General features: G+C 37.5%; 1 protein-coding gene across 1 annotated transcript; it reads right to left on the bottom strand.

The window, feature by feature from the left end:
* STK17A (serine/threonine kinase 17a) lies at nucleotides 1-27356 on the bottom strand. The gene is made up of 7 exons (XM_017823360.1): nucleotides 27064-27356; nucleotides 19547-19759; nucleotides 12230-12374; nucleotides 6090-6216; nucleotides 5306-5354; nucleotides 5005-5184; nucleotides 1-4195 (listed from the first exon to the last, which is right to left on the bottom strand). Exons 1-7 carry the CDS (start codon nucleotides 27243-27245, stop codon nucleotides 3862-3864), a joined length of 1230 nt encoding a protein of 409 aa, XP_017678849.1. The 5' UTR covers nucleotides 27246-27356; the 3' UTR covers nucleotides 1-3861.
* Nucleotides 27357-27668: the final 312 nt, after the last annotated feature.

The raw sequence follows: 27668 nt of genomic DNA, 5'->3' as shown, positions 1-27668 counted from the left end.
TGTTCAGAAAACAAAATTTCATTTATTGTAAAGTTCCTGAAACAGTAAACACCTTATCAGAAGTACAATGAACTGGCAATATTTCTTTAAAATACTGAACTCTCTTCCAGGGACAACACCTGAAATATTCAAGAGAGATCTTAAGCCATGGAGTAACTTGGTGCAAGGCCCACCTCCCTCCCCATTCCCTGCGAGCACCATCAGTGGAGAATGGGCAATTAATTTTTATTTGCATTTGTGACTTAACAGCTCTCAGGATTCACTTGGTAGATCATAAGCTGGGACAAGCTTTTATTCAGGGACCCACAAATGAAAAGTGTGACAAATGAGACAAATCACAATACAAATTCAGCTTTGGACAAAATGAAAAATATTATTTTGCAGAACTTTTAGTTTAGTGACTATAAAATCTATAGCCCCTTACTTAAAGAGGGGAACATAGCAACAAGAGAAGACAAGGCTGTGCTTTCAGTTAGGTGTTTGCTATTTATTCCAACAACTGCAAGGGAGGTCTAAGCCTGGACCTACCCCTCTTATTGATAGAGTTCATGGGTCTTGCAACAGAACCATAGACATAACAACCCTTTAGGAACACTGCCCTTCCATTCCTTCAGCATCCTGCATCTGAGCAAACAGCCATGCTCCCAGTGCTACAAAGGCAGCCAGCAGGTGCCCAGTCTGGAGAACAGGGACTGGGAGAGCATTGCCCACAAGGTCCAAGGAGTTGATTCTTTCTCCACATCAGCCCCTTCCCCACCAACACAAGCAGCTTTTTTTCAGATGACTCGCATATGTACACACAGTCCTCTGTATTCACAGAACTGTGGAAAACCAGTTCTTCCACATAAATAACGATTTGTTCCCAGTCTTCCTGATGTGTTGCTTCACTAGTAACTGAGCCTCTCAATAACATGGACCACAATAGTCCCTTTCTACAGTGTAGGGTAAGAACACCTCATTTTCAGCTTTACCCACACTCACAGTAGAACAGAAACAGCTTCAAGTGTGTGGGATGGCTGATAGTCCTGCAGTTAAATGTTATGGAAAATTTTCCCTGTTATAGGGTGAATCTAAGATGCCTTGTTTATAACTTATACTATTAAACTTTCACAACTTTATACAAATTCTTAATGACATTAAAAAACACCGTATAAAACCACCTTAAGGCACAAAAAGTTAAACAGAAATGCAGCCCACTGGAAATCTCAAAGCAGCCAATTCAAGAGAAGCTGGCCTTGTAGTAAGTACATAGTTCATGTATACATGTTAAGCTTCATTGTCATACATTAAAAACAGTATATCTAGGACGAACTGTATACTGCTGAGCACCTACTTTTTTCCATTAGTATGTCTCCATCTGAGACATGATCTGTGGTTACAAAGAAGAATTGAAACAAGTACACTTCCTCAAATGATTTGCTGCGAGCAACCATGAGCTATTAAACATTTATGTATGCAGACGTGGCAACATTGTTTTGTAAGGGTGGGCTGTGAGCATGCTTCAATTCACTGCTTTGCTCAACTTTGTAAAGTAAGGAAGTATGGATGTACCAAAAAAAAAGTCAAAATGGCAGTGATGGAAGCTGGGAGAAACTGTAATCTTGCACAGAAGAATTTCATGAGTCAACGTCCCCTCACCCAAGCAAATTGTCTTGGGCAAATGACTGGACGGTAAAAGAAAGATGCTCATGAAAGGTACGGTCCTGTCTAACAACCCTGAAACCGATCTGTCTTGTAGGTAGGGTCAGCTACCATCTGCCTCCAGAAACACCCAGACAACACAGATACTCTGTTGGCTCTAAGATTCGTGTCTAACTCCAGCTGACAGCCAGCCTGAGCTATCAAGCAACTGATTGATTTCTCCAGAGCACAAAAGGCATCTCTGCATTACAATATAAAACAAATCCAAACTCAATTCTCAGTACTACTGGGTGTTTTCTTATATGAAGGTCTTCAAGGAGTGAGAAGCTGCCCTACTTACATGAATACTCAATATGTAATTCCTTAGGGGAAGAAGCCTGATAGAACAGTTCAATTTTTCTGATGTGGCTTGAAATGAAGGCAGTCTGACCTCTGGCAGTACAGCCTTATGGAAAACTACCCACTCAGTGTCACACTGGTTTTGGTTCAGCTTTCTTCTGTACTAGAGCTTTTTCCCTCACCATTCCAGCCCTGCTGATCAGATCATCCCAGTACTGCTGGTCTTGTTAAGAAGCCATTTAACTTTTGTGTGAAGGAGGAACTGTAACCTTAGCACAGAGCACTGAACTCTTGCTCACTAAACAGAGTAAGAATATTTGATACATTTGAAATTAGGAAAGTCTGCAGCAATATGGAAAAAGGGGAAAAACTAGCTTAAGAGTTTCTATTCATTTTTTTATAGCAAGAAAACTTTTGTCAGTTTATTATAAAGGAACAGCATAAGGAAACCAAATAAATAGTTGAATAGTTAAATGTATGCAATATAATAGTACTAAACTTCAAATTACATAAAAATTAAGCTTTGGAACAGCATCAATATGAAAGATTTCTTAGAAAACTAGGACTCAGTCCAAGATCCTCAGATCTGTACATTGCAAAACCCACTCAGTCTTGATGCCCAGTTGGTCCCAGCTTTGTCCTCTGAGGGACTGCGTCCATTGAGAACTATGACCCATCCATACTGCTCCCTAATCCCACTCTCTGCCCCACCATACAACATGCTGTTTTTCCAAGTGTCTAAAGGGGAGTGATCAGGAAGCAGGAGGCATAAGCTGTGCTTTTTTGTTCCAGAGGAACTGGTATGTTCTTCCTCATGTGAAAGCTATATTGAACAAGGTAATGCAATTTAGCCTAAGAATACTTCTTTCTTCCTTAAAGCAGCAGTCAGAGGAAAAGAAAGAAGGCAGAAATGACCTCATGCTCCCAGTAAAACTAGAGCCAAGTACTAGGGGAGGTGGAATCAAGAGCTAACTAGTTGGCCATACTGTCTAATCTAACATGGTGAAGTCAGTGGACAGAACTTCAACAACTTCAGAGGACCTACATCAGACTCTGTAATTCTTTTCCCCTCTCAACACTGTGCACTCACACTGAGCTGGGTTCTATTGGCACATCTCACCCAGCACAGGAGGGGAAGGGAGCGATCTCAGCTGCCTCATGAGTGACTGACTTAAGCAAACACATCACCTTCAGGAGCAGGATTTTACCGTGCTCCCAAATAAAGATGTATCTCCAGTATAGATTTCTTCACCTGTGGGACACATGCATCTCTTCCTAGAGAAGAGCAGCCCAGTGTTTGGGCATACATCATATGAGTCTGGGTCTTTGTTTATATCTTCCTGATGGAAACAAAGAAACATAGGGATTTCAAAATCATACTGTGTGTATGTCGAACCAGTCAATCAAATTATCCTCTCGTACAAGTTTTAGATCAGCAGATAGTTCCACTAAAGTCAGGAGTGCCAAAAGGCACCTGAGGAAAACCCAGCATTATATATTTGCATTAAATGCCAAAACATGTCCTAAAATACTCCTCTTGACATCTGTCACTGAAACACTTCCAATGTCAACGTCTCCAGAACACTGGAACAATTAACAAAAACGCTGTTATCAAGCAACAACAACAAAAAACACCCCCCCAAAATAAAAATTACAAACAAAAATAAGCTTATAATCTTTGTTAAACTCCTTCCAGCCACTTGAAATCTTGTTTATCTGTTCCATGAAAATAAGAACTTGGCACATTTTCCTTGTATGCCATTTATCAACACTTTCTTTTATCTAGAACATTTATTGCATATCAGAAATTCACTTGGCTAGGATATTTTTGTTTAGTAGAAAACATTGCCTCCTAGATACAGCTATGAAGCTCCACACAGTTCAGTAAATAAATTCTCCTGGTATTTCCTGCAGTAATGGTTCCTCAAATTTAAATCGTTTGGAAATGGCTTTCTGCTCAGTTACTTTTTCTTTTTCTGACTGCCTACATTGTCCCAATGTATATGAAGCCACTACAATTAGTTCTTCTGTCACTATTGATTCTTCCTCTTCAGTTTTCTCAGCATCTACTGATTTTTCAGTGGCAGAATCTGCATCTTTCTGGATGGCATCACTGGTCTCCCCTCCTGCACTCTTATTCCAGGCCCTGCAAGCAGGATTATCACTCTGTGCTAACCATGGATGTTGAAGACATTCCTCTGCAGTTGCTCGATCCCTGTAGAGGAAAGAAAGCATTAAAATAAACGTCCAAATAAATGCAAAATCCAGTGCCTTGCAGAAAAGATCCCTGTAGATTATTCCAAGGATATGACTGTATTAAAGACAGATTGATAGAATAGGGGGGGAAAAAAAGCATATTAACAGCTATCTTTTACCAAAAGAGACCAACAGCAGCCCAAGATGATGAACTGCTAGCATTTAAAATAAAGGAGTTCATGGAACCCTAAATACGAGTTTATGCTCCCATGTTGCCAACCAACTTTCAAAGTTTATACAGATTTTCTTTTTATCCAACCCTTACATTCTTAAAGTATTCCCATAGACAAGCAGTAGGCAATTTCAGTAGCTGACATGACCCATGAAGAAGTGGCGAAGTTTCACAGAAAACACCTCTTCTATTTAGAGACCTGGAACTTCCAATTTGCTGCCCACTGACAAAAGCGTACAAATGAATCAGAAAAGAGCAAGGTACTCTATCAACCAAAATTAAGGACTCAAAACACAGTTCATTTAAAAGACTTCAGCAAAGTACCTGCAAGAAAAATCAGTATACTGTACCACACACTACAATTCACATATAGTTTTCTGAAACTAATTTGAGTTTTAATTACTAACACTCGTATGCATTCATAATATACAAGCTTGGATGGAAATGGAGGAATTATCTTTTCATATAAATAAAAAGTAATAGCACAGTGAAATCAAAGTTTCATTACAGTTTAAAAATGAAAACACTAGCACTTGCTACATTTGAAATTAATTCAGTATGACATATTAGCATATACAATTGTGTATTTTACTTACTCGGGTTTCTTAACCAGCAGAGTTTTGATGAAATCCACAGCAGACTCTGATACAAGGTCAAAGTCCTCTCCAGAGTAACTTATGTTCATTTGAGATATATTTAAGAATGTTTCTTGTTTATCATCCCCCAAGAAAGGCGATATCCCTGTTAGCATAACATACGCCAGTACTCCAATGCTCCTAAATTTAAAGTGAAAAAACAGAAAAGCATTTTGTTTTAGTTCACCTTTTTTTCTTAAAAAAAACCAAACAAAAACCCTTTTCAGTGAAGTTATGATGATCATTAATTTGTTCAACTTACCACATGTCAGTTGCTGTACTGATTGGGTCATAACTCAGAATTTCAGGAGCTATTGAGGGGGGAAAAAAAGTGGGCTTTGTCATATGCAGACATTACATTATAGTTCTATAATGCAATAATGGGCATGTGGTAAAATTTAAGGTAAGCCATTTGAAGCATGACAGTCTTTTGAAACTAAGATATTTCTGTTCAAGTTAAGTGATTTCTATCATCCACTCTTTTTAAGTATAAAAAACGTTTTCCTTTTATTGCCATCTTCAGAAGCCAGGCCAGTCTCCTTCCCAAATAAGGAATCTGTATACACATTTCCTAAAGAAAAAACAGAAATATCCAATATTCCATATTCCAGCACTGTAACCTAACCCATAACCATGAAGATACACCACACAACTAAAAGACATTTTCAAGTATACTTTCAAGGCCTGGAATGGTTTGGGCTTTTTAAAAAAACAATAAAATGGATACAAAGCTCCACAGGCTAGAATATTGTATTCAGAGACTGAATATGTGAATTTAAACTTTTAATCCAAGTAATACTTGTTATCATTGCTAGTAAGAATCATCTAAAGCATGTACTCATCTTCAACACAAGCAGACAATCATTCTTCATTAGCCAGGCAAGACTTGCCAGTTCTACCTTTTAGAGCAGTGCCACGTCCAAGGGATAACTTGATCTTGCAACACTGTAACTACACAGGCAGTCTGGCATTTTCAAATTGAGGCAGTTTCTCTTTTCACTCCCAAGAAGCCTGGACTATACATCACTCCTACAGTAACAACTTACCTACGTATTCTGGAGTTCCCATAATTTCTCTTAGTTCCTCACTGCTCTTCATTATTCTGGAAAGGCCAAAATCTACTATCTTAATATCTCCCAGAGGGGACTTACTGGTTAGTAGAATATTTTGAGGCTGAAAAACAAAAGAAGACTTTTAGGATCACCCAAATCTAATGCCTATGACATCATATTGCATAATTATTTTAGATCATGAGTAGGATAATGTCTTCCATAACAAGCACGATACCCAGGATCATTTACGTATTTTCCCCAAGGTGATCTTGAAGAGACATGTAGGCTAAAAGGAGTGGCAGGATTTTCTGTTTAGAACCGAGGATCAAATCTTTATTAGCTTAAAACACGTACAAAATACATGCCAATAGCTGTCTTTTAACAATAAGTACCTCCACATTTGTACCTTTAGTCCTTCGTATCACCTTTTTAACTACCCTTCCTTCCCTCCTCACTTTCTTCCAATACATAGTGTAAAATACATCTCATTGAAGGGTGTCCAAAAACACCCAATCGTTTTAAAAACCCTGAATATACAAAACTATTTTGACTGCACCTTTTTAAAGAAGGTCTGTTGCAACCAGCCTCAATCCTGTTCAAAGTACAAAACAACTGTATTACAGAACACTAACTGAAGAACAGTTTAAAAAAATATATCAGCCTGAAAAACAGGTTTTTAAGAGCATCACCTTTGGATAAACTTGTTTGTGCTGACGTCACTAGATCTTGGCTCTCTTCCTTCAAAGCACCTTTGTGGTCATTAAGAAGTTCTTTACTATTTTAAATGCTAGCTCAATTAAAAAAATAATCTGAAAACTAACTTTAGACAACAGGTCTTAGATTTTTGCAACTGAAGCATATCCTTGCCAGAAAAAAAACCATAAAAAACAACCGTGATCTTCCCTGCCCCCAGGCCAGTGATCACACTGGGTTTTGTCATTAACTTCTCCAAATAGTAACAGTGACAATTGATGCTGCATTCATGCCTCTTGTGAGCACAAGTTCCACTGAAGTGAAGAAACCCTTACTGGGGACCTGGATTGTCTTGCGTCAGGGTGGTTAAAAAGGGAGTAAGAACAGCAAAACAACCACTGACTGATAATCCAACTGGAGTAACACCAACATTTATATTTCTTCCCTAATCACAGAGCTGTTCTCTCCTCCATACTGTACATCAGTCATGAAGGCACATGAACAATCTTACTTTTGAACACAGAAATGAACCTGTGCAAGAACATTTTAAAAAACCTGGGCCAGTTCTCCTCACTGCAAGACCTGAATAAAGTCAAGTTCTTCTACTCCTGCAAAGTTATACCGTGGTATTTCAAACTAACTCCATGATGTTGTCAATTTATTTCCTGTTTGTAAACCTACGTATTAATAACAGCTCTTTGTTTTTTCTTTACAAACTGGGATCTAGTGGCCATATAAAGACTTTTGGAGCATATCACCAAATATGTTAGTTCATATTTGTTATTCTCTATTTGTATTAGAAAAGCAAACATCCAAAAAAGCTGATCATACCTCCCTCATTATCCTCTTTAATGTTCTTCCCACTGAGAAATGTAGTTATGTTCTGAAGAGGCAAATTAAAAGCATAAGAAAAGTATTTGTTCTCTACATTTACATGAGGCAAAATTTTTAATAGAAAAGTTTTGCAAAACCCTTCAGCCTCGTATTCTAATATTTTAGTAGATAAAATAGTTGCCAGAAGTAGTTTTTATTTTCTTTAATAAACTTATGTGAAACACACTTATGCAGAAAAAACCCTGTCTACAGTATGAATTGAGTCATAACTCTAAATCAATTCATAATGAGATATCAGTCATTTTCTTATTTTAAGGAATCATTATGGGTTTCATGTAAAGTGACAGTCTAAACACCAGCATAAAACCTTAAAGAGGCCATAGCTATGAACTTACCATAGTTTTCAGCTAGACACCATTACTCTAAAACTTTCAGAAAAGGAAGATCATTTTCCCACATCTGTAATGCTGTTTCTCTCTTGTTTACACTGTTAGAATACATCTAGGTTTGCCTAATGCTGATCAGCCCACAAAAGCAAGAGAGAAGCAGGCTGGAGGCTCTCTTGGTTGACATTCTGAAAAGGGCCTTTTGCTCTCACCCTCAGGCACTTAATGAAATAGCTGATGAAAATCATCAAATGTCAACACTTAAAACCCTCCCCATCTACTGCAGTAAGGCTTAAAGGTTCTAACTTAGGTCCTCTAATTTCTCGTACCTTTAGCTGGTTTCAAGAAGATACATAAGGACTAAGGACACGTAATAAAGGTCAGGTTTTTAAACTAATCAATGCCTCACCCTACCTAACTTCAGCAATGTTGCAAGATATCTAATTTTATAATACTCTAAAAAATCACATCCCTAGAACAAAAGACATGAATTATCCAAGAAAAAATGAGCAGAAACAGGAAAAACAGACTAGCTAAGATACCCAACTTCATTGTGTCTAAAGACACTAAACTAGGCTGATCAGTCTGACCTAAAAAAATTTAAAGGATCCCCATATCTTTAAGTAATTTAAGTAACAGAAGAGTTTGCTTGGGAGCTAGGTTTTTGGGGTTTCTTTGGTAAATGTGTACCAGTGGAAAAAATGCAACAGTTACACTAAAGGACAAGACATAGTAGGCTTGCATCGCAGTTTCTTTCCCAAAATAAGCAATGCAAGTCCTGTAAAATAATCAGAACGGGCTCTGTAGAACATGGATATTCTACACCTGCCTATTAACAAACAGTTTGGCTCTAATTGCTGTAAAGGTATGAACTCCAAATTAAAGTTTTTTCTCTGAAAATTTACCATTTCCATTTTTTAACTCTTGTCTTAGTTTATTGGGTGTTCCTTTAGTCAAGGAATAACTACACATCTATTAATATTACACTTCTGTGCAATAAACATTTCACCTTAATCCACCTGGAAAACTCAGTTAAGAAAAGTAGTCTTTGTTGTTATTCTAACAGGCCACTTTTGTAATTGCATTACTTTGCTTTCTTAATATCGGTATAAAATGACACCCAAACCAATCTGAAATAATGATTTTCCTAGTTGCCATCTCTGAGCACAATTGAGAAGAAGGAAGGGAAAAGCTGTCAGTTGGATAGCCAGAGTAATATCCAGTATAGGAGGGTGCTGCTTGGAGCAGTCATTCTCCTGCACACAGGGCTCTTAACCTGTCTCTGCTGAGGACAAGAGGCAGCAAGTCCTTCCTCAGCCCCCACACCCTAAATTCTCTTCCATTCCCAACTCCTTTAAGCTTTTACCAAACACCAAGATCAAGTCAAACAGCAAATGAGAACACAGAGAAAGGAGTCTTCCCTTACTCTGCAGCTTTTATGCGCCATTAAGAAGAGATGAAAGACTCCTGACTACAATCTATGCACACCCTGAAAATTAAATGGCATTAACACAACACTGTCAAGTGATACTTAATTTGCACTCAGTAGTATTATATTTGCTCTTTCTCCAAGTCAAAACTGGACTATATAATTGTATTTTTGCTATTAAAACCAAGCTATATTTCAACCATCTTTCAGTAAAACCATGCTTTTGGAAAGAAATTATCAGGTGGCTACCTTGCTTAAGCCACATCAAAATACCCCATCTTTCTGCAGTGTTCAGTCTCATAGGAAAAATCTTCTGTTTATAAAGAGGGCAAACAGAAGCTAAAGCAAGCCAGCTGTCAGTGTCATAGATCAAGTTCATTAGATTTATAGTATAAAACTACAACAACAAGCTAGCAACTACATACTGACAACCATTTGGGTTTAAATTCTTTTGGGTGTAGAATTTGACTTTTTTGAAGGTGCAACATATGGAAAATTGGATGTACCTTTCCAAAGGTATTTGTAAGGGATAAATGAAATTAAAATCTTTAAAGACACAAAGGTAAAACTAATAGTACCAGGAAAACATTTTACCAAGAATTTGTGAACTTTGCTACTGGCAAACACTTTGCATAACAGCAGCACACATACATGTCTTCCAAATGTCATCACAAAAGTAGCATTTACAAAAAATTTAGTATTTACTAAATTCCACAGTGATTTTAGTCATGAGATAAAGCAGCATGAGACATACTATATAACAGATGATGGTTTGAGGGTAGTGGGCTAACAAATATGCAGCCAAAACCAGCGCCCAAATTAACTTTTTGAGTTCCTTGTAAAATGGGCCTTTTTTTAAAGTCTTGCAAGGCATGTCAATCAATCAATCTCTGCAAGTCATGGTTTTTAATCCTACAGTGTCCATCATCTTTATTTGCCAATACTCTGAAGAGTATTAGTATTCCCTAAACCTTATTTTGCAAAAGACTGATAGTTTTATTTATCATGAAAGTCATCACATTGCAATTAGGACTCCTATTAAGATCCACCTTTAAAAACACATTGCACACTGTAGTAATGTATAAACATGTTAACCTCAAGCACTATACAATTTGCTCTGCTAATGAACTTTCTTAAGGCAGCAAAGCAATGTTGGATCTTTCAGTGAGAACTGCTATGGTCCATTTTATAACAAAAGTTTTCTGATCAGTTGGACAGTTTTTAAGTAAGCATTTCCTGAACTTTGAAGAAGATACCTGTTCAAATGCTGTAATCAACATCCCAGTCTGCTTTTGCCAGTAAGTACTGCAGTCATTGAAAACACATTTCTGATTACAGATAACCAGCTGATGGTGCTAAGGAACACTCCAGCTTTAACTACAAACATGTATGAATATATCCTGTCCACAAGAAATGTTTTAATTTTAAACACTTTGCTTTAAGAAAATTCAACTGGCCAACCGTTGTAGAGACACTGAGTATCTTGCTTAAGCATACTAGAACTTTAGGGAAGTCTAACTGCTCATTTTTAGTCTTTTTAAACACTTACTCTCACATCACTTGCTAAAAATTTTCCTTTAATTATTGTAGTACAATTATTAATATTCTGTGTGTATGACTCAAAGTTTTAAAGGATTCCACATATACTTTGAATAAATGGTTGGAAAACCAGGCAGGTGACATATTTGTGTGCAAATATGACTCATCATCCGCTTTAGCTGATGAATGGATGATGACATGCTAAGTTATATATTAAGTATGTACACCTTGATACTGAAATCTACTGGTAGCTTTGTAATACAGCCAAAATACAACCAAGTAAGGATCTCAGTAACAGAATAAACATGCAGCAGCCTACAACATACTTAGTAAATATGACAATAGGACATGTAAAAAGAATTTTAAAAAAATTAATGCAAGTTGCTTTTTATACAGCCTTGCTTAGTAATAAACTAGCTGAACCTCATAATGAGATAAAGGTGCATCTTCCATATGAGTGTATGGATGGAAGCTAAAGAAAATTACCTGCAGCTTTAGACCAGTTGGAGACGATAGTTTTCTGGATCCCTGCTACAACTCTCTTCTTGACCATGAGTTATATTCTGGATTTTGTATGATGGCAACTATACTTTTCTCTTGATTTGGGTCAAAACTATTTTTCAGTATGAAAAACTATTTACTCCAGTAAATTATGATAATTTATATACCAATAGGGTGTTGGCCAACTGTTTGGCAGCAAATGGCAAACATTTAAATTATGTTTTATACCTTTATCAGGAAAGAAGAAGGAAGTGCTATAAATAGATTTAACACATATTTAACACATTAATTTACCAGTCCTATATGAATATTTCATTCTGAAACATTATACTTGATACTACCAGTGTCTCTGCCACCCTTCTGCTTCATTAAAACTCAAGTCAATACAAAAAACCAAACCTATTTTTCAATGGCCATACAATACCCAGACATTTTTACTGCACTTTAAAAATGCGTTAGGTCTTACCCAAAGCACTCACTTGCAATTAAAGGTGCAAGGCAAATCCACTCCTGAATTCACTGCACTTCACTTAATCAAATGAAGTTTACATTTCACATAATTATAGAAACTTTCCAAAAGGCTTGCAAAGCCCAAGGTTAAATTTTATCATTCTATCCCAAAGGCTGAATTTTATCACTCAAGGTATAATTAGAAAAAAATTGTGTTAATTATATATTAGCATTATTTTGACATATGACCAGCATGAAAGTCAGCAGCTCAGAAATTGAGAAAAATACAGCAATCATCTCACCTTCAAGTCAAGATGAACAACATTGTTTCTGTGCAAGAATGAAACTCCTTCTAATATCTGCCTCATAAGTCGTTTAACATCTTTTTCTTTGAAGGCTTCCTCTCTTTCAGCCACACACTGGTCAAAGATTTCACCTCCAGCAGCACTATGGAACAATATGAATATTATTAGTTCAAAGACTAAGTTATAGCACCCATTTTGCTCTACTTGCACTGTTTTATTTCATGCAAGCAAGAGCAGCAGGTGGTAGCGTCCGATAGTGATATTTTCAGTTATTTGACAAGTTTTTACAGCCTCAGAAATGTTCTCTGCAATATGGCAGCTATATAGAGAAACAAAGATTTTAGTAATTTAAGTTAGAGAATACAAATACTGCAGAAATTTTGGGGACTGCTTTGGAAACGCTGCTGACTATTCTTCCAGATGAATGCCACATTTGTTTAAGAACACTGTTTTCATAAAAGATGTGCCTTTTGCCATTCCTATGAAACTACATAGGAATTTGGCTAAGGTAAGCCTTTGTAAACATAAAGAAAAGCAACCCCACCTCCCATCCTCCTCAAAACTCTTTGCATGTACTTAAAAGACGAAATGTAACGTCTGTAAATGAATTGTTTATGAAGCCTCTGGTATACAGGGTTGGATTGAATCTCTAAACATCTTTCATCTAAAAATATTTCTGAAAATTTTAGCTCTCAGCTTGCTTCCTCTTTTGTTTATATATGTTTTAATAAATAACAAAGTAACAAAAATATAAAAATAACTACATATGAATGAATGTTTTTAAAGTACTCAGAAGCCACACACAGTACCATCTCTGTATAGCAATGACTCAAGAGAACTGACAGTGTTTTACAACATAACCCTGTAGCATCAAAAATAAAATAAACTGAGCGGAGGCTCCATCTTAAAACAAAATGGGCGTAAGAACATTAGAATGGGGCCACTTTGCATGTGGATTGTTGAAATACTACCATGAAATCAACACATATACACTTTGTTCTGCATGAAATCCTATAATCACTCCTTAGTGAAAGATGGTGAAACCCCCGAGGACAACATCTTCTCCAGTTACACCAAACTGTGACATGCCAAACGTGACTTTGCACAAGCATTAATCTTTCACGAGGCATCGCCATCTACTCTGCCTTTGCTTGCTATTTCCCAAGAAGTTGTATTACCCAGGCAATCCAGAAGACAGTGAGGCATATTCAATATGAATATAACAGCAAATGAGAGTTCTACAAAAACGGTGCATTTAGACTGTGCACTCTCAGAAAAAGAACACTTAAATATACTCAAATTCTCATTTTGCCTATATTAACTTCATTGCTACAGTCCTAGAGCTCTGAAAAGTCTCATGGCTTTAAAAATGTTTTTTGCTTTCCCAGATATTCTCACTACTGTTAAATTTTCCCTTGCAGATTTTCTTAAAAAAAAATAATTAAAAGAAAGTTAAATCTTAACCTTTTCTAAAGAGTTTTATACTTCTGTTCTATACACTAAATGGTACATTAGTACAATTTCATTTATTAAACTAATATTTTCTTTCTTAAAAAGTCTATTAAATATTTTCTTCATTCTGCATCACAGATGATTGAGCTCAAGAATAAAATTCCTTTTTCAGAGGAACATTAATACTTTAGTTTCTTTTGAAAAACTGCATACACCTGACACTATTGCATCTTTCTGCGGTCCATTTTTATTTAATCCATGAAAGTAGTAATATTTCAGCTTTGAACAGGATTCAGATATTAATGACATTTTTAAAATGGACAAAGTGTATTTACAGGTTAGTGTATTCTAATATTCTAAGCCAAATTCTTTGAAAAAGCAACATCAATTGGATCTTTCAGACAGGGATAGAAAAACATCTACTGCAATCCATAAATTAAACTTTCTACTTCAAGAATGTCATAATATATTACTTGAAAGAGTGATTTAATTCCTTTTTAGCAGTGATCTATAATGATATAGTGATAAGATCTACCACCAAAATTACTAACACAATGTGTTTTACAGCAACAGCCCTGGGATTTTACTGGTATAGCTCTGCCACTTCAAGTAAGGAAAAAATACTTCTGTATTAATTTATATAATATTTAATTCTGTGAAATAGGATTTATACTCAAAACCTATTGTTGTCAACTACTTTAGATTTAATAAACCCAGCTGAAAAACCAGTGGGAGTTGAGGGCACGGGGGGCCTTATAAGGTCCTATTTGTTACATCTCTACTTGGTAGTCATCTGTTACCATTTGTTTATTAGTGTAACTTAATTAACACTGAAGTAGGCACCAAGCTAAGATGTAAGCTACCTAGAATTTTAATGCTACACCTAAAGAACTCTGAATTATAAGTGATAAAAGTCAAGGCAATAAAAGTTGAAACAATGTCCCATCACTGAAATTGAGACACAGTGCTACCATGAGAGAGTAGAAAACCCTTGATCCAGAAAAACTTTTTTTTTTAAAAAGGTATTTAAGTAACTCCCAGCACTTCTGAAGATGCCTGGATTCATCAGCATTTTGAAGAGTGAGCCATGCAAATACAGCCCTTACACATGCACACCCACTTCATAACTTATGAGACGTTGCTGTTCCCATCTACCATAGACACCTGGCTTTACAAAATAGTTGAACAGTGACTTCACATATAATGTTTCATTTTTTTAATTCAACTTTGCTATTCAGGATGCAGAGAGAACAACTTCTTCTGGACAATTCACTCTATCCAAAAATTACCACACTCTAACAAGTAACCAGCAGCCATTTACAAGAACACACAGAAATTTGATACTGCAAGACTGTTTTGTGTATTGTTTCTGTGGAGTGAGGTTAATTGATTTCCTTAAACAAAACAGTCAGCTAGCTGTGAGCCAACCCAGTCACAAGTGGTTGGAAGCACAATGTCAAAGTGAACTCCAAAAAGACTGCCCCACACATCTATGTCAAGTTTTGCTGAGCTCCTTAACAATACTTTCAACTCGATTATTTTGTGTTCACCAGTTAGATTTTGGAAAAAAAAAAAATCTAACAACAGAAGGGATTAAAATACCTGCTAGGAAAGTATCATGGGCATGTCATTGCTATGATTTCTGCATGCAGACATGCAGACCAGGAGTTCTCTGGTGTTAATAACATTTATGCATTTTTTCTCTAAGAACACATTGTCCGTTAAACTGTAGTTTTTCTATTTGTCATTATGAAATAACTTTGCAAACAACTGGGCATCCCCACCCACCTAGACAGAAAATGTTGCTAGGGAATAAAAGCAAAGAATTATCCTGAGGACAGCGAACTCTTTAGGAAAACAAGCCATCTTAATCTGAAAAAATAAAATGGATAAGGAAATATTTAATAGCCCAACATTTTGAAATCCAGTGTTACTTAGAATGCATTATTTCTCTAGTACATGCTCCTCTACCTAGGTGTATGAAAAAAAAAAGTGAAATTGAGAAGTCTTTCCAAACTTGAAAGGTATGGCAACCATAATTCTTTAGCTATTTTAATTTATTTATGAAAGTACTGTTGTGCTATGAACTTCTCTAGTTCAAAGTGAAATCCAACTGCTCTTCATCAATGAAAAGCATGCTAAGACTTTATTACTGCTTATCAGCATAAATGAGCTAAAAGTCATTTGGAAGTCTGGAGCACTAATCTTTGTTACAATTATGTTGACTTTAGATTAAATGGAGACTACTTATCTTCCTTGAAATGTATCTTAACAATGCAGTGTACGAAATTCAGCACCAAACTTCCTTCAAGTGCACTTATGATACACTTACACAGTCATTCAAGGTATCATTAGAAAAATATTGAACAAATCTATTTTGGTGCATCTGAAAAAAAATTAAACATTCCCCCCACTTTAACGGATCAGATGTTAAGTTAGTGTTCTGAAGGACTCAGAAGTACAAATCATCGGAGTACAGATATGTAGACAAGTTCCTAGAATATACTTGATTTCAATGCTGAGTGAGATCATATACAGTCTGCATGGGAAACAAGGTACTTCCTGAATATTAAGCTCGGACAAAAGTCTGTCTTGAAAGGGTTATCTCTGCAAGATAATAGAAACTCATCTACTTTTTGTACATGGAGCTTATAATACAAGAAGATCACACCAAAGTGGCTGTAACACTATAAGGAAAGGCTCACGTTCACTGCTGCTGACAGCCATACCCCCCTCCCTTGGCTAGGTACACCATTAGATAGTAAATGCATTTACTGATAGTTTTCCCATTGTAAAGCTACCACAACATACCAGTGCCCCAAAGCCTGAGAAAACCATAAATCCACATCTGATGAGAGGACATAAGGGAAGAGAAGTATCCAAATGCATTAAGTTGTAGATACTGTTCTTTTAAGTTCTTGGTTCCCAGACAAACGCTTTTTTTTCTCCCTAGCCTTTCTAATCAGGCAGCCCAAGAATTCAATGAAATGCAAACAAAAGGTTACTAACACCATTTGAGAAGTTTTCCCCTAAAACTTTTTGAAGAGCTCCAGTCTTGATTTGAGACTGCCATCTAGAACAACTTTGCTAATTACTCTACACAAGATACAAACCTTGAAGCACCACATTTATTTCTGACTACAGTGTTTTTGCTTCAAGTTTTATCTGTTGAATCCCATATCAAATGAATAGTTTCCTGCAGCAGACTCCTACTCCAACCAGTCACACCTTCAGTAAGTAGGACAATAAATAATGTCCAAGACAATACAAGTAGTAACATTACCCAGGTCTAAATAACTACAGGTGAAAAAGACACTCCATCCAGCATATCTGATAAACACTGACTGTGCCTTCAAGATGATAGAGACAACTTTTTCCTTTTTTTTTAAAGCAGGCATAATGGAAGTCTACTATATTTACATAAGACCCTGGCAGGTAATGGCTCAGTTCAGAAGCTCTTCACAACACAGTACTTAATGGCTTAGATTTTTGAAGTTGCACTTACAGGTTTCTGTAACATCTGACCCACTAATGACTCACTAACATCATCTATCTCTTCAACAGATGTGTAAAAATATGGGGATGGAACACTTACAAAAAACCCACCAGATGCTCTATTGCTCTTTCTTTCAAAATAAATTGGAAAAAGCCAGGTAAGTTGTATACACACATCAAGCCCCAAAATTATCAAACTTGCTTTTTTTTCCTTTTATATTTGATGTGTCAAGTTTCCCAGACTGTATCTCTACCTTTTCAGTAATATTCCTTAGGACAGAGAGTGTTGTCAGGGTGGATGCAGACAGCCACCAGATTTGCTACACCACAGCTGAAGTCAACGTTGTAATGCCTCATTGCTTCCCATTGCTCAACACTTAATATTTAACAGTTAGTGGCTAATTTTAAGTTCGTTTTTTGTCAAAAACTGATACCACTTGAAAGAAAACCCTCCACGTAACATTAATACTTCTCTTCCTGAAGGCAAAACACAAGGTGTTCCCCTCAGCCCTTATGGCAGATTCAACATCAAGACAAGAAATTTTAAAACCTTAGCAGATAAAGTTAGTGGTCAACGATTATTTGTTTTACTCCTTCACAAGATAAAGATCTGCCACATAGACCATCAAGCTTAACAGAAACTGAAATGCCCTAGAGAAGCTTGCAGTCTAGGTATGTTCTTTAATCCTCTGCATAAAGAATGCCAGAAATTCACTAACATTCATACCTGCTTTGTTGCAACATGCCTCTGAAACATGTTGACATTAAAGAAGCATCCAGACATATTTGCTGAAGTCAGGGAAAGACTGTTTTTGTAATTTATAACTCTTAACACATAGCTATTTTTCTGAAACAAGGTATGACTGTTTGATGCACATAAACAAAATCATTTTGCTATTTACTGAACAACCTAGTTAATTAATACTTTGGATTAAAACAGTTTTGCAACTATAAGAGAATTGAGATCTAAAAGAAAACTAGCAGTTTTGCATTGAAATTATGAGAAAAATCGTTGCTCGTTTGGATTCTACTGCTCACATTAAATCACTATGGGATCCAGAAATTTAAACCGTATTCTAGTTTAAATTTCTGCTAGTGTCCAAAGCAGATATTTATGAGTCTCCACTAACAGCAGTTAAAACTTCAGAAGCTCTGTCCCAGCTCTGCTTTATAACAGATACTTGAATTTTTCATATATTGTGAATTCCATGAGGGCACAATGAAGTTTAAAAAAATGTATTCTAGAAGGAATTTTGCCTTAGCAGACACCATCTCATTCTAAAGAAGATGTGATTGGGAGAAAAGATTTCTCACAATTTCTTTTTGATATCAAGTAAGAAAAGAGCTGTACAAACTAGATTTATCTTAGCAGACAGGTTAAGTCACTTCTGAACTACTGAGCCTCACTGTTCTCCTAATTATTTAAAATCCATAGAGCCTGAAGAGGAACTTAGCAACAAGCATTTGGCTGCATCTTGGAACTTAGCTGTCAAGTATCTAAGCCACTGGCATAAACAGGCACAACAGCTGCAGAAATACCCATCTGGACAAACTCAAGTGGAGAAAACCACACAGACATGTGCAGAGTCACAAGTTAGAGGTCCTTTGAAAGAAACTATTCTAGGTCTCAACCCTCCTCCTCTTTTTCCTTCCCCCAAAAGATAATGTTTTAGAGAGCTTTTCATTGTAGGGGTTTTTGATAGTTTCTTTCTAACAGTGATGTTGCTTTCAATATATTTTCCATAACTTATCACACATTCTTATCACAGAATATTCTGTGTTGGAGTTGATCCACAAGGATCATCAAGTCCAACTCTTAAGTGAATGACCCGTATGGGAATCAAACCTGCAACCCTGGTGTTTTTAGCACTGTGCTCTAATCAACTCAGCTAATCTCACTGGTAAAAAACCCCCACAGATTTCACCCCATTTTTGTCACTGTCAATGAAATAAACTTCATTTCATGAACAGATCCTCATTGCTTCTTCTTCTTCCTCTTTTACAAGTAGGGAGTGTACACATATTTCATTAAATGTTATTAAAGCTACATAAACTATAGTTCAGCTTTGAAAGATACTGCATAATTAGAGAAATTTATTATCGTGGCTAGGCTTCGTGAACGAAGATTTGGGAAGGCTCTATCCACATTTGTTACAGGAGAAATTTATTATAATCTGAAGTAATTATGAGACTGCACATACGTCTTGTAATAGTGATTTTCTTAGCAATTCTTTTCAAAGTTAAGCAAGGGTAACAGACAAGCAATAAAAACTTCCACATTATTCACATTGATATACAGTATTTTTACATTGTTAGTTTTAAGCATATACTGCAGAAGGTTATTCAGGACTTATTACCAATACTTACTATTCCAGGACTAAAATCATCTCTGTCGCAGTTTCATAAACTTCATGCAAGTTAATGACCCAAAGGTTGCACTGTGCCAGCTCAAGGACTGCAATTTCATGGATTATTTCCATCCGACAGTCTTGGCCCTTTCTTCTTTTTCTCATGAATTTTGCTGCAAACTCTTTTTCAGTGTCTTTCTGGATACACTTCTTCACCACTGCAAATTTTCCCCTGAAATTAAATAAGGATTATTTATAATTAGTGACAGCTTCAGTACTGCCTTTATAAATTAACACCTCAGGAAACTTGAACCAAATCCCTATTAATGGGTACATTTAAAATTTATTCCAAATTTAGAGAGATGTCTTGCTGAGTGATGATCCCTGTGCTTAAAAGTTAGGAACACTACAGCCCACAATGTCATATAACCTCCATGAAAAATAAGGAATTTAAAAAAATCTATCGCTTCAAAGAATCTGAATTTCAAAGATACAGAATAAAAAAGCTGTGCTAGTTCCCAAGATTAAGTTATCCTCAAAATATTAATTAAAAAAGTTGGCAAAACCCAAATGTACAAATTTAGGCAAATTGAAGGCAATTTATGCTTTCTCTGACTACCTCACAATAACCCAGTTATTGTTTTCTCAAGTATTCCACCATATTCAAGGGAAGAGCAACCAGCACTCTCACCAAACCCTGCTCTATTTGCCATGCACTATCCAGACTCTACTCTGCATTTTCAAAGATGGCACTCTGTATTTTCACCATGGTATGTCTCAAATGATAAGAACCAGAGTTTTTTGATTGTTTAACAGTTCTCAAAATCCCTTAGTCTCACTGTGTAAGTAAGCAACATGGATGATTTAAATAAAATTAAGCAGCTCAACTAACGTCAAGTTTTCTAATAGAATTTTTGCAGCAATGCTAAGGTGAACAGGAAGGCACACTGCACAGAGCTGAGCACAGTGCTCAGCCCACATTAATGAGCGTCATCTTCCACAGAACACACAACTGATGATACACCAAGCCAGCAGGGCAGCTAAAACCACACTGCAGCACTTACGTCAGGAGACTTCCCCCACAGCACTTTGGCTGAAGTGTCTGCTCTAAACTTTCCTGCAGTAGTCCCACACCACCTACTCCACTCAGTTCCATTCATACAGTGCTGATTTTTAGACTGAAAAGGTTTTTTAATTAATACCTGTTATCTAATGAATGATGAATTCTCATACTTTGAAGTATAGTAATCTTACTTTAGTTCTTGCCATACTGACATAATCTTCATCAAAACTATCTTTTTTTGTTTACATGTAAACATTTTCTTATAAAGCTGCAGGAATAGCTTGGAGATCTTTATTTTCGTTCTTTACTTAAGTAACTTATTTTAGGGTTGCTGAAACCAAAACAGTAGTCTTCATCTGTTTTGAAATACAATTACAGTGGGTTTTGCCTCTCCCACCTGCAAGCCGAAGTTCACAGAATTAACTAATTCAGCTCATGTCAGAGTTCTCACTTTCACATCTCCTGACCTGCTAGCAGAAGACTGCTATCCATAAAATGTAACTGCTAAACCAAGTTGTGGTCAGTTTGCTTTTAATAGGCATTTGTTTCAAAATCACACAGTCTAAATGGATCAAGTCAAATAAACACCCACAAAGTGGGTATTTGCTGGGCAACCTCAATAAAATAATTGGACTCGTAACTACTGATACAGCCACAGTTATTCATCTAGGAATAATATTTTGTGGAAGCACACATTATCTACAGCACAATGTGTATTAAGACTAGATCACAGCCCAGCCCACCAGATGTCTGGTGTAGGCAGACAAACAGTAAGAATATGCTTTCAACATCTTGAATAAAATTTTTTGGGAGAAAAATCTTAATCATTAATGTATACATGAAGACAATACTATAGAACTTTGCAAATCCATGAAAATAATTTAACAGGATTTTGTATCCTAAAATTCACATACAGTACAAAGCTATGCATTTATCAAAAGTGTTAAAATACTTGCTGAAGTTCTTAGCACCAAAAGAATCACAAGAAAAAAAAAACAACTGGTGACTACGCTGATAAGAAAAAAACCCAACAGATAAATTGAGAAACTAACAGATAAGCTCTTTAACACCAAGTTATTCTAATATCTGATAGATACTAAGCCTTTATTCCAAAATATCTATGCCCCTTTCTGGGTTCAGCCTTCTCTGATTTCCTCAAATAGTCTCTGAATGCACTGCTTCCTTCTGGTTGAACATTGCCTTAGCACAGTCAAAAGTTTTTAATTCTAGCACCAGGGAAGGACCTAGAGAAAGCAGCTTAGAAAAGTTTAAAATCTCTATAATACAGCTTTCAAGCACTGTGCTGTTCTGAATTACATATAAAATCTATCTGGAAGCAAGTTAATTAGCCTAATGAGTACCGATGTTGCCAATTCATCGCACATTAGTCATTATGGAAATAAAACAGTGTTCATGGAGCAGCAATAGACAGCAAGAGCCACCACCATTTGTGTGGCCACACGTGTCCTGTTTAGCTGAGCTGGCCAGAAGCCTGATAGGTGACGTAATTAAAAGGACAGGTTACACGGGAGTTCAGTTGGCTGACGAATAATAATAATTCTTAGTTGTTTGAGACAAAGAATCCTGCCCAGATTCTTTATGGTTATGCCTATAATTAGAGCTATTTAACTACTACCTGTTAGAACTCATCTTTTCTGAATACAATCCCCAAAAAGATCAAACTTGACAAACCTGATGTCTATAACTAACTAGTAGAACTATTTACTGTGCAGCGATCTAGATTCATGTCTGAGAAAATTTCAGAGCTAAGATCCAAAGATAGCATCCACTGTACGGATAAGCCAAAGATAAATTTTAAAGAATTTCTTTTTGCTTGAGAAAGAATAGTAGATAGACAGCTATAAACAAGCTTTCTTACAAAGTACACATTGCATACACTTCATCTTTGCTTTTCTTAAAATCCTGCTTTTCAGAACTCCTTATAAAAAAATACATCAAAGAGTGTTAGATCCCATCAGTGCTAGTTCAATGTATTAAAAAGAGCTAGCAGAGAGAACATTGCATGGAAGGAAAAACAATTTTGAGATGAAAAACTTAACACACATTTCCCAAGTTGAAAACAGACTACCAGTCACCCCAACACAATTAAAAATGCTTTATAGGGAGACAAGAATAGGAAATTAGAAGTAGTTCTCAGTCCTCACAAGAGTCTCATTCAAGAGTTATGATTTAAGATAAATCACATCTGATTACAAAGAAGCTCAATGTCACCTTTTCATATTGCCAACAGAATTTGCATTGTTTCATCAGGCACACATAGCTTAAAGGAAAAGTGTCAAATCACAAATAAAATGTCAAATCAGATAAGCAGGAACATTTATGTCACACCAATTAATTTTGGTTGTCCTAGGTTCAGAACAACAAAGAACTAACCTTACGTTAATCATTATTTTTTAAGTGAGCTATAAAACACTGTCACCATAACAAATGCAGGAATAACAGCAATTCCTGTGAAGATATTTACTTTTTATAAAATTCAGAAAACTTTTCTGAGATCCACAATAATATATGCAATTTATTTCATAACTCATATCAAATTTTTTTTCTGAAGTGTGGGTTTTTCTCCTGACAATTTTGGATTTCCAAACAGGAAAGTGCAGGGATTCCATTTCTGATGTTCACAAACAGTTTACTCACATAAATTTATTCTCAAATGGTGAAACCAACTACTTGCAAGACTTCTTCTTCACCTCTTTTCCACTTTCACTTAGTTCCACAATTATTTCACCCCAGCCGTGCCTCTGCAGAAAGCAGCTGAGGACAGAAGTGTGATAGCAGATACATTCTCACTGATGCACAAAATTGTACAAGTGTCATGTCTTGCTAAGATGCACATTACTGAAAGCTACCTGAGAAATAAGAAAGTTCATGCCAGAATTGTTTTTCTTTTGAGGAAAAAAAAAGGATTTAAGACATGTGTTACCTGCATGTGAAACTACAGCCAGGTAACTTAGTCAGGAACAAAGAATATTTCAGTCTTCTCAGATGATTACAGTATTTCTTATTCTTAGGTTTGGGTGGAGAATGAGCTTGTCTGCTTAAACAAAAAACTGGGAATGAGGAGAATCAACTGAATTGAACTAGACTTACTTACATGTGTGCACTGCACACATCATTTCGCTAGAAGATCGTTTATTTTGGATCAATCATTTAAGGTGACCGTTCTACCTTCCAGAAGACAGGGAGATCAGTCATTTATGCCTTCCTCCAAGCCAGATCTAGCATCAGGAGTTTTATTTTCTGTACACAGAAAATGATGACTTCCAATATGTGCATAGCTTGTTTCACATGAAAAAAAAAGTGCAATACTCCATCAACAAGCTGAAGAATTAATAGTCTAGTAATATTTTGTGTGTAATTAGGAGTTTTTTTGTTGAGGAAAATGAGCAAAGCAACTAAATATAATTATACTAGACTCTTTAAGGAAGCTCTACGTAGTAGAAAATGTATTGTTCCCCGTTTTACAGTACAATTATAGCTTAAGCATGGATGGTAAGAGGAAGAGTTAAGCAATTCGTGTCTTGTCCTCTGCAAAGGTTACACTACTTCAAACTAACCTAACTCAAGCTAGCACTGTCTGAAAACATTTAAGTCTCAGTGAGTTGATGAGAAGAGGCACCCTGAAAACATTCATCACAGGTAAGTTTCATTTTAAACCTCATGCAACTGAAGATTTGTGTGAGAACATTCTGATTTTGAGGACAGTAAAATTACTAAGGTTGTGAAGAGTGGACCAAAATTTCATATATTAAATAATTTCATTAAATAACTGCTATTTCCATGTCATCCAAAGCAACTTAAAATAATTTCCTTTCCAGAGTGGCCATTATAACCAAGTTTTTGATATTTTTCTCAGATTAACCTGGCTTTCCTAATAGCTGTATCTCAATAGACTTGCAAACAGCTTCTCAGCTACTGAATGAAGCAGCAGCATTACATTTTCAAAGCAGTTTTTTCTCCCATGAGCAGAACTAATGAAGCCTGACTTCCTAAGGGTTTGCACCCAAGTCCCTCTGGTGACATTGTGATCAGGTTCCTCCAGGCTCATGGACAACTTTCAGCAATGCTTCCTCCAGGACCTTTGCTTCCTAAGATGCCACTAGGGGCCTAAGCTTTGCTTGCATTGCTAGAACTACACCACCTTAATATTTTAACATGTTCCCCCTTCTTCCCACCTCCTTCACACACAGGTTACAAGGGAACAGAAAACAGAGGTTCCAAGTGCCATGGAAAGTTCAACATGTATGTGTTGACAGACAGAGTTGGAGGCCCAAGAGCACACAGACCTGCTGAGCTCACACAACAGCCCTGATCTCAGCAAAAGGGATAAATCTACTTTGTTTTTTCTCCCCACTGTCAGTTTGAAACACAATTCATATGAATGTTATTACTCTCAAACCTACCTAAAGTCTGGCTTTTAAATTATTTCCCTAATTCTGGGAAAGGAGCATAAAAAACTTTTTTGTTAGCAAATTCAGCTGCCAAATTAGAATTATGATAGATTATGTTGTGTGTACGAGGACTGCTTTTCATCCAGGATGAAAACCTGTCAAGCCTGGGTGCTAATTTGTCCAAGTCCTTCATAAAGATAAACCTTATCCATAAGTAGAGAATTACACACTTTATGAACATATAGAAGTGAAACAATTTGTGCTAACGTATTATCAATAACATGACAATTAAGTGGCAGAGAGACTTTCCACCTATGTTTTGTCACAGAGTTGGCAAAAAATGGTGTTTAATGGGAGTACTTGAGCCAAAGTATCCACTTTTTAAAAATAAAAGTGTAGTTAAAAAAGCTTTCAAAATTGTTGAATAAAAAACCAAGCACATACATTCAAGTGTATAGACTTATATATTCTAAGAGACAAGATAGTGAAAACATTTGTGAAGTTGAGGAGAGAAGAAGATAGTCTGAACCAAAATATGTGCGACTGTTGCACAAAAACAAGACAAACATTTATAACTGTCACTTAACTCATTTTAACATAACTACAGGTGCAAAATCACAACCTTCATGCAAAGGTCATCTTTAAATATAGTTCTGAGCAAAAAATATTCCTCACAAATAAAGCCATGCTCAGATTTACTTGTTTAAACTGCAGACTAAGACTTGCTGCAGTACTTAATTCTTGTTCACAGTGTAAAAGCTAATAATCTCAGTTGTACTTTTGTGTGCCAGAAGGAACCTTCATCTATTTCATGTTCTGACCGAGCCAATGACTATCACCCGGGTCTAAGAGAAACTCTAATTCCATGGTAGAACTGCAAAATATTTTCTGAAAACTCATCTGAACTTCAAATAAATTAAAAAAATAAAAAAAACCCAGAAGTGATACCAGGACATCCTGTTCTATACTGCTCCTACGCCTTCTTGGCTGTTTCTTAGAATTTAGGCTGATTTGTAGCCTGCTTCCCATGGGAACACTTTAGTTCACTATGCTTAAACAGGTATTATCCTGTTAATACATCAGAGTTACTAAGTGAGCATTAAGCTAACACCTAGGCAACCTAAAAAATTGTTAGACATACTTATTACAGCTACATTTGCTTTGAAACTCCTCTTTAGCTCCAAAGGGGTTGATTTTGCTGCTGTATAAACTGAGTAACACAGCTAGTATAACTTGATAAAGAACACACATTGAGGAGGGTATCTTGTCATATATTCTGTGGTATTCCATCCAATCTTTTTTACCTGAATACTCTTTAGATGAAGTACATGCAATTCTAGGTACAGTGTTACTCTTTTGGTGAGAAGTGACAGAATTTCAAACAAAAATAGTGGTTCAGTGGTGCTGAAACTCTATATATGTTGCTCCCAAGAAGCAAAAACCTTCCAATGAGAATTTTTGCCTCAAACCTCCCTTTCTCTCAGACAGGTGTTGAAATTATAAATGGATTAAACCTTGCGTGTGGAATCACTTCCAAAACCAAGATTTTCACCAGCTTTTTAACTCTTTGAAAAGTTCCACCATTAGGTTATTCTCAAGCATTTGTTACCCCAAACGAGCCTGGAGTTGTTTTTCCGCATGTCACAGATTACAAAGCCCAAGGAGAAAGGGGGGAAAAAAAAAAAAAGGGGCGGATTTCCCCCTCCAATGGAAATCTACAGCATTACCCACTACTCCACACCGGCTTCCAGGGAACACCACACCACTCTCCCAGCCAGATTCGCAAGGCTAAGGAGCTGAGGGTGACTTTTCCAGAGGGAGGAGGGCCAGACAGAGGGGGCACTGCCGTCTCCCCGCACACTTCCAGCCAAGCCAGTGCTATGGGCACGTCCATGGGCTGACCCACCGCAGGCAGAGCCACCGCTGGGCGTCCCTGGACGCGGCTCTGCCCGGCAAGGCAGAGACCCCGCAAGGCTGGGATCCCTCAGCCCCCCGGCCCCGCTCCTTCCTCTGCCGTCGAGCTGGGCTCGGCCGGGGCGGCGGGGGAGGCACCGCGCTCACCTGCCGAGCTCCCGGCCGGGGCTGAGGCTGTACCGCTCCTGGAAGGGCTCCGTGCGGATGGGCGTGCGGATCTCGGCCAGGAACCCGCCCCGCCGCCCGGATCGCCCGGCAGCGGGCTGGGGCGGCGGCGGCGCCCAGTCACCGCGGGAGCGACTGGGTGGCGGCTTCTCGTCGGGGCTCATGGCGCGGGGCTTCTGCTTCGGCAGGGGGACTCCTTCTCCTCCTCCTTCCCCTCCCGGTCTCCGTCCCGTTCCCGGCCCGGCTCCCTGCGGGCGCTGCCGCCGCGGGCTCGCGCAGGGCAGCGGGCAGCACGCGCCAGCCGGGGGGGAGGCGGGGCGGAGCCGCGCGTGCCCCGCCCCGCGCGCGCCTCACCTTGGCGGGCGGGACGGCCGGGCAGCGCCACCTGGCGGCGGGCGCTGTGGACGCGGCTTCACGTCACCGCGTGATTTAATTTAAATTTATTTAGTTTAAGTAAACCCCCGTAAAGCCGAGGCTGAGTGTCTGAGAGCACCTCTGCCTCTCTTCGTATCTGTGATGTCTTCGTGTCACAGCAGGTCGCGGGAGGCGATCCTCCCCCTCTACTCGGCCCTGGTGGGGCCGCATCT

Source organism: Lepidothrix coronata, unplaced genomic scaffold, assembly GCF_001604755.1.
Source record: "Lepidothrix coronata isolate B3197 unplaced genomic scaffold, Lepidothrix_coronata-1.0 Scaffold3, whole genome shotgun sequence".
In the NCBI taxonomy this organism is placed as follows: Eukaryota; Metazoa; Chordata; class Aves; order Passeriformes; family Pipridae; genus Lepidothrix; species Lepidothrix coronata.
Note: the sequence above shows the minus strand (reverse complement) of the source record. Positions and strands in the feature narration are given on the sequence as shown.

Excerpts from the sequence above, each read along its gene's own strand:
- STK17A (XM_017823360.1), bottom strand. The coding sequence starts at position 27,245 with ATGAGCCCCGACGAGAAGCCGCCACCCAGTCGCTCCCGCGGTGACTGG. Across the intron at positions 19,760-27,063 it reads CCCGGCCGGGAGCTCGGCAG|GGGAAAATTTGCAGTGGTGA; the intron begins GTGAGCGCGGTG and ends ATTTAATTTCAG. Across the intron at positions 4,196-5,004 it reads CTGCTGGTTAAGAAACCCGA|GGATCGAGCAACTGCAGAGG; the intron begins GTAAGTAAAATA and ends TTTCCTCTACAG.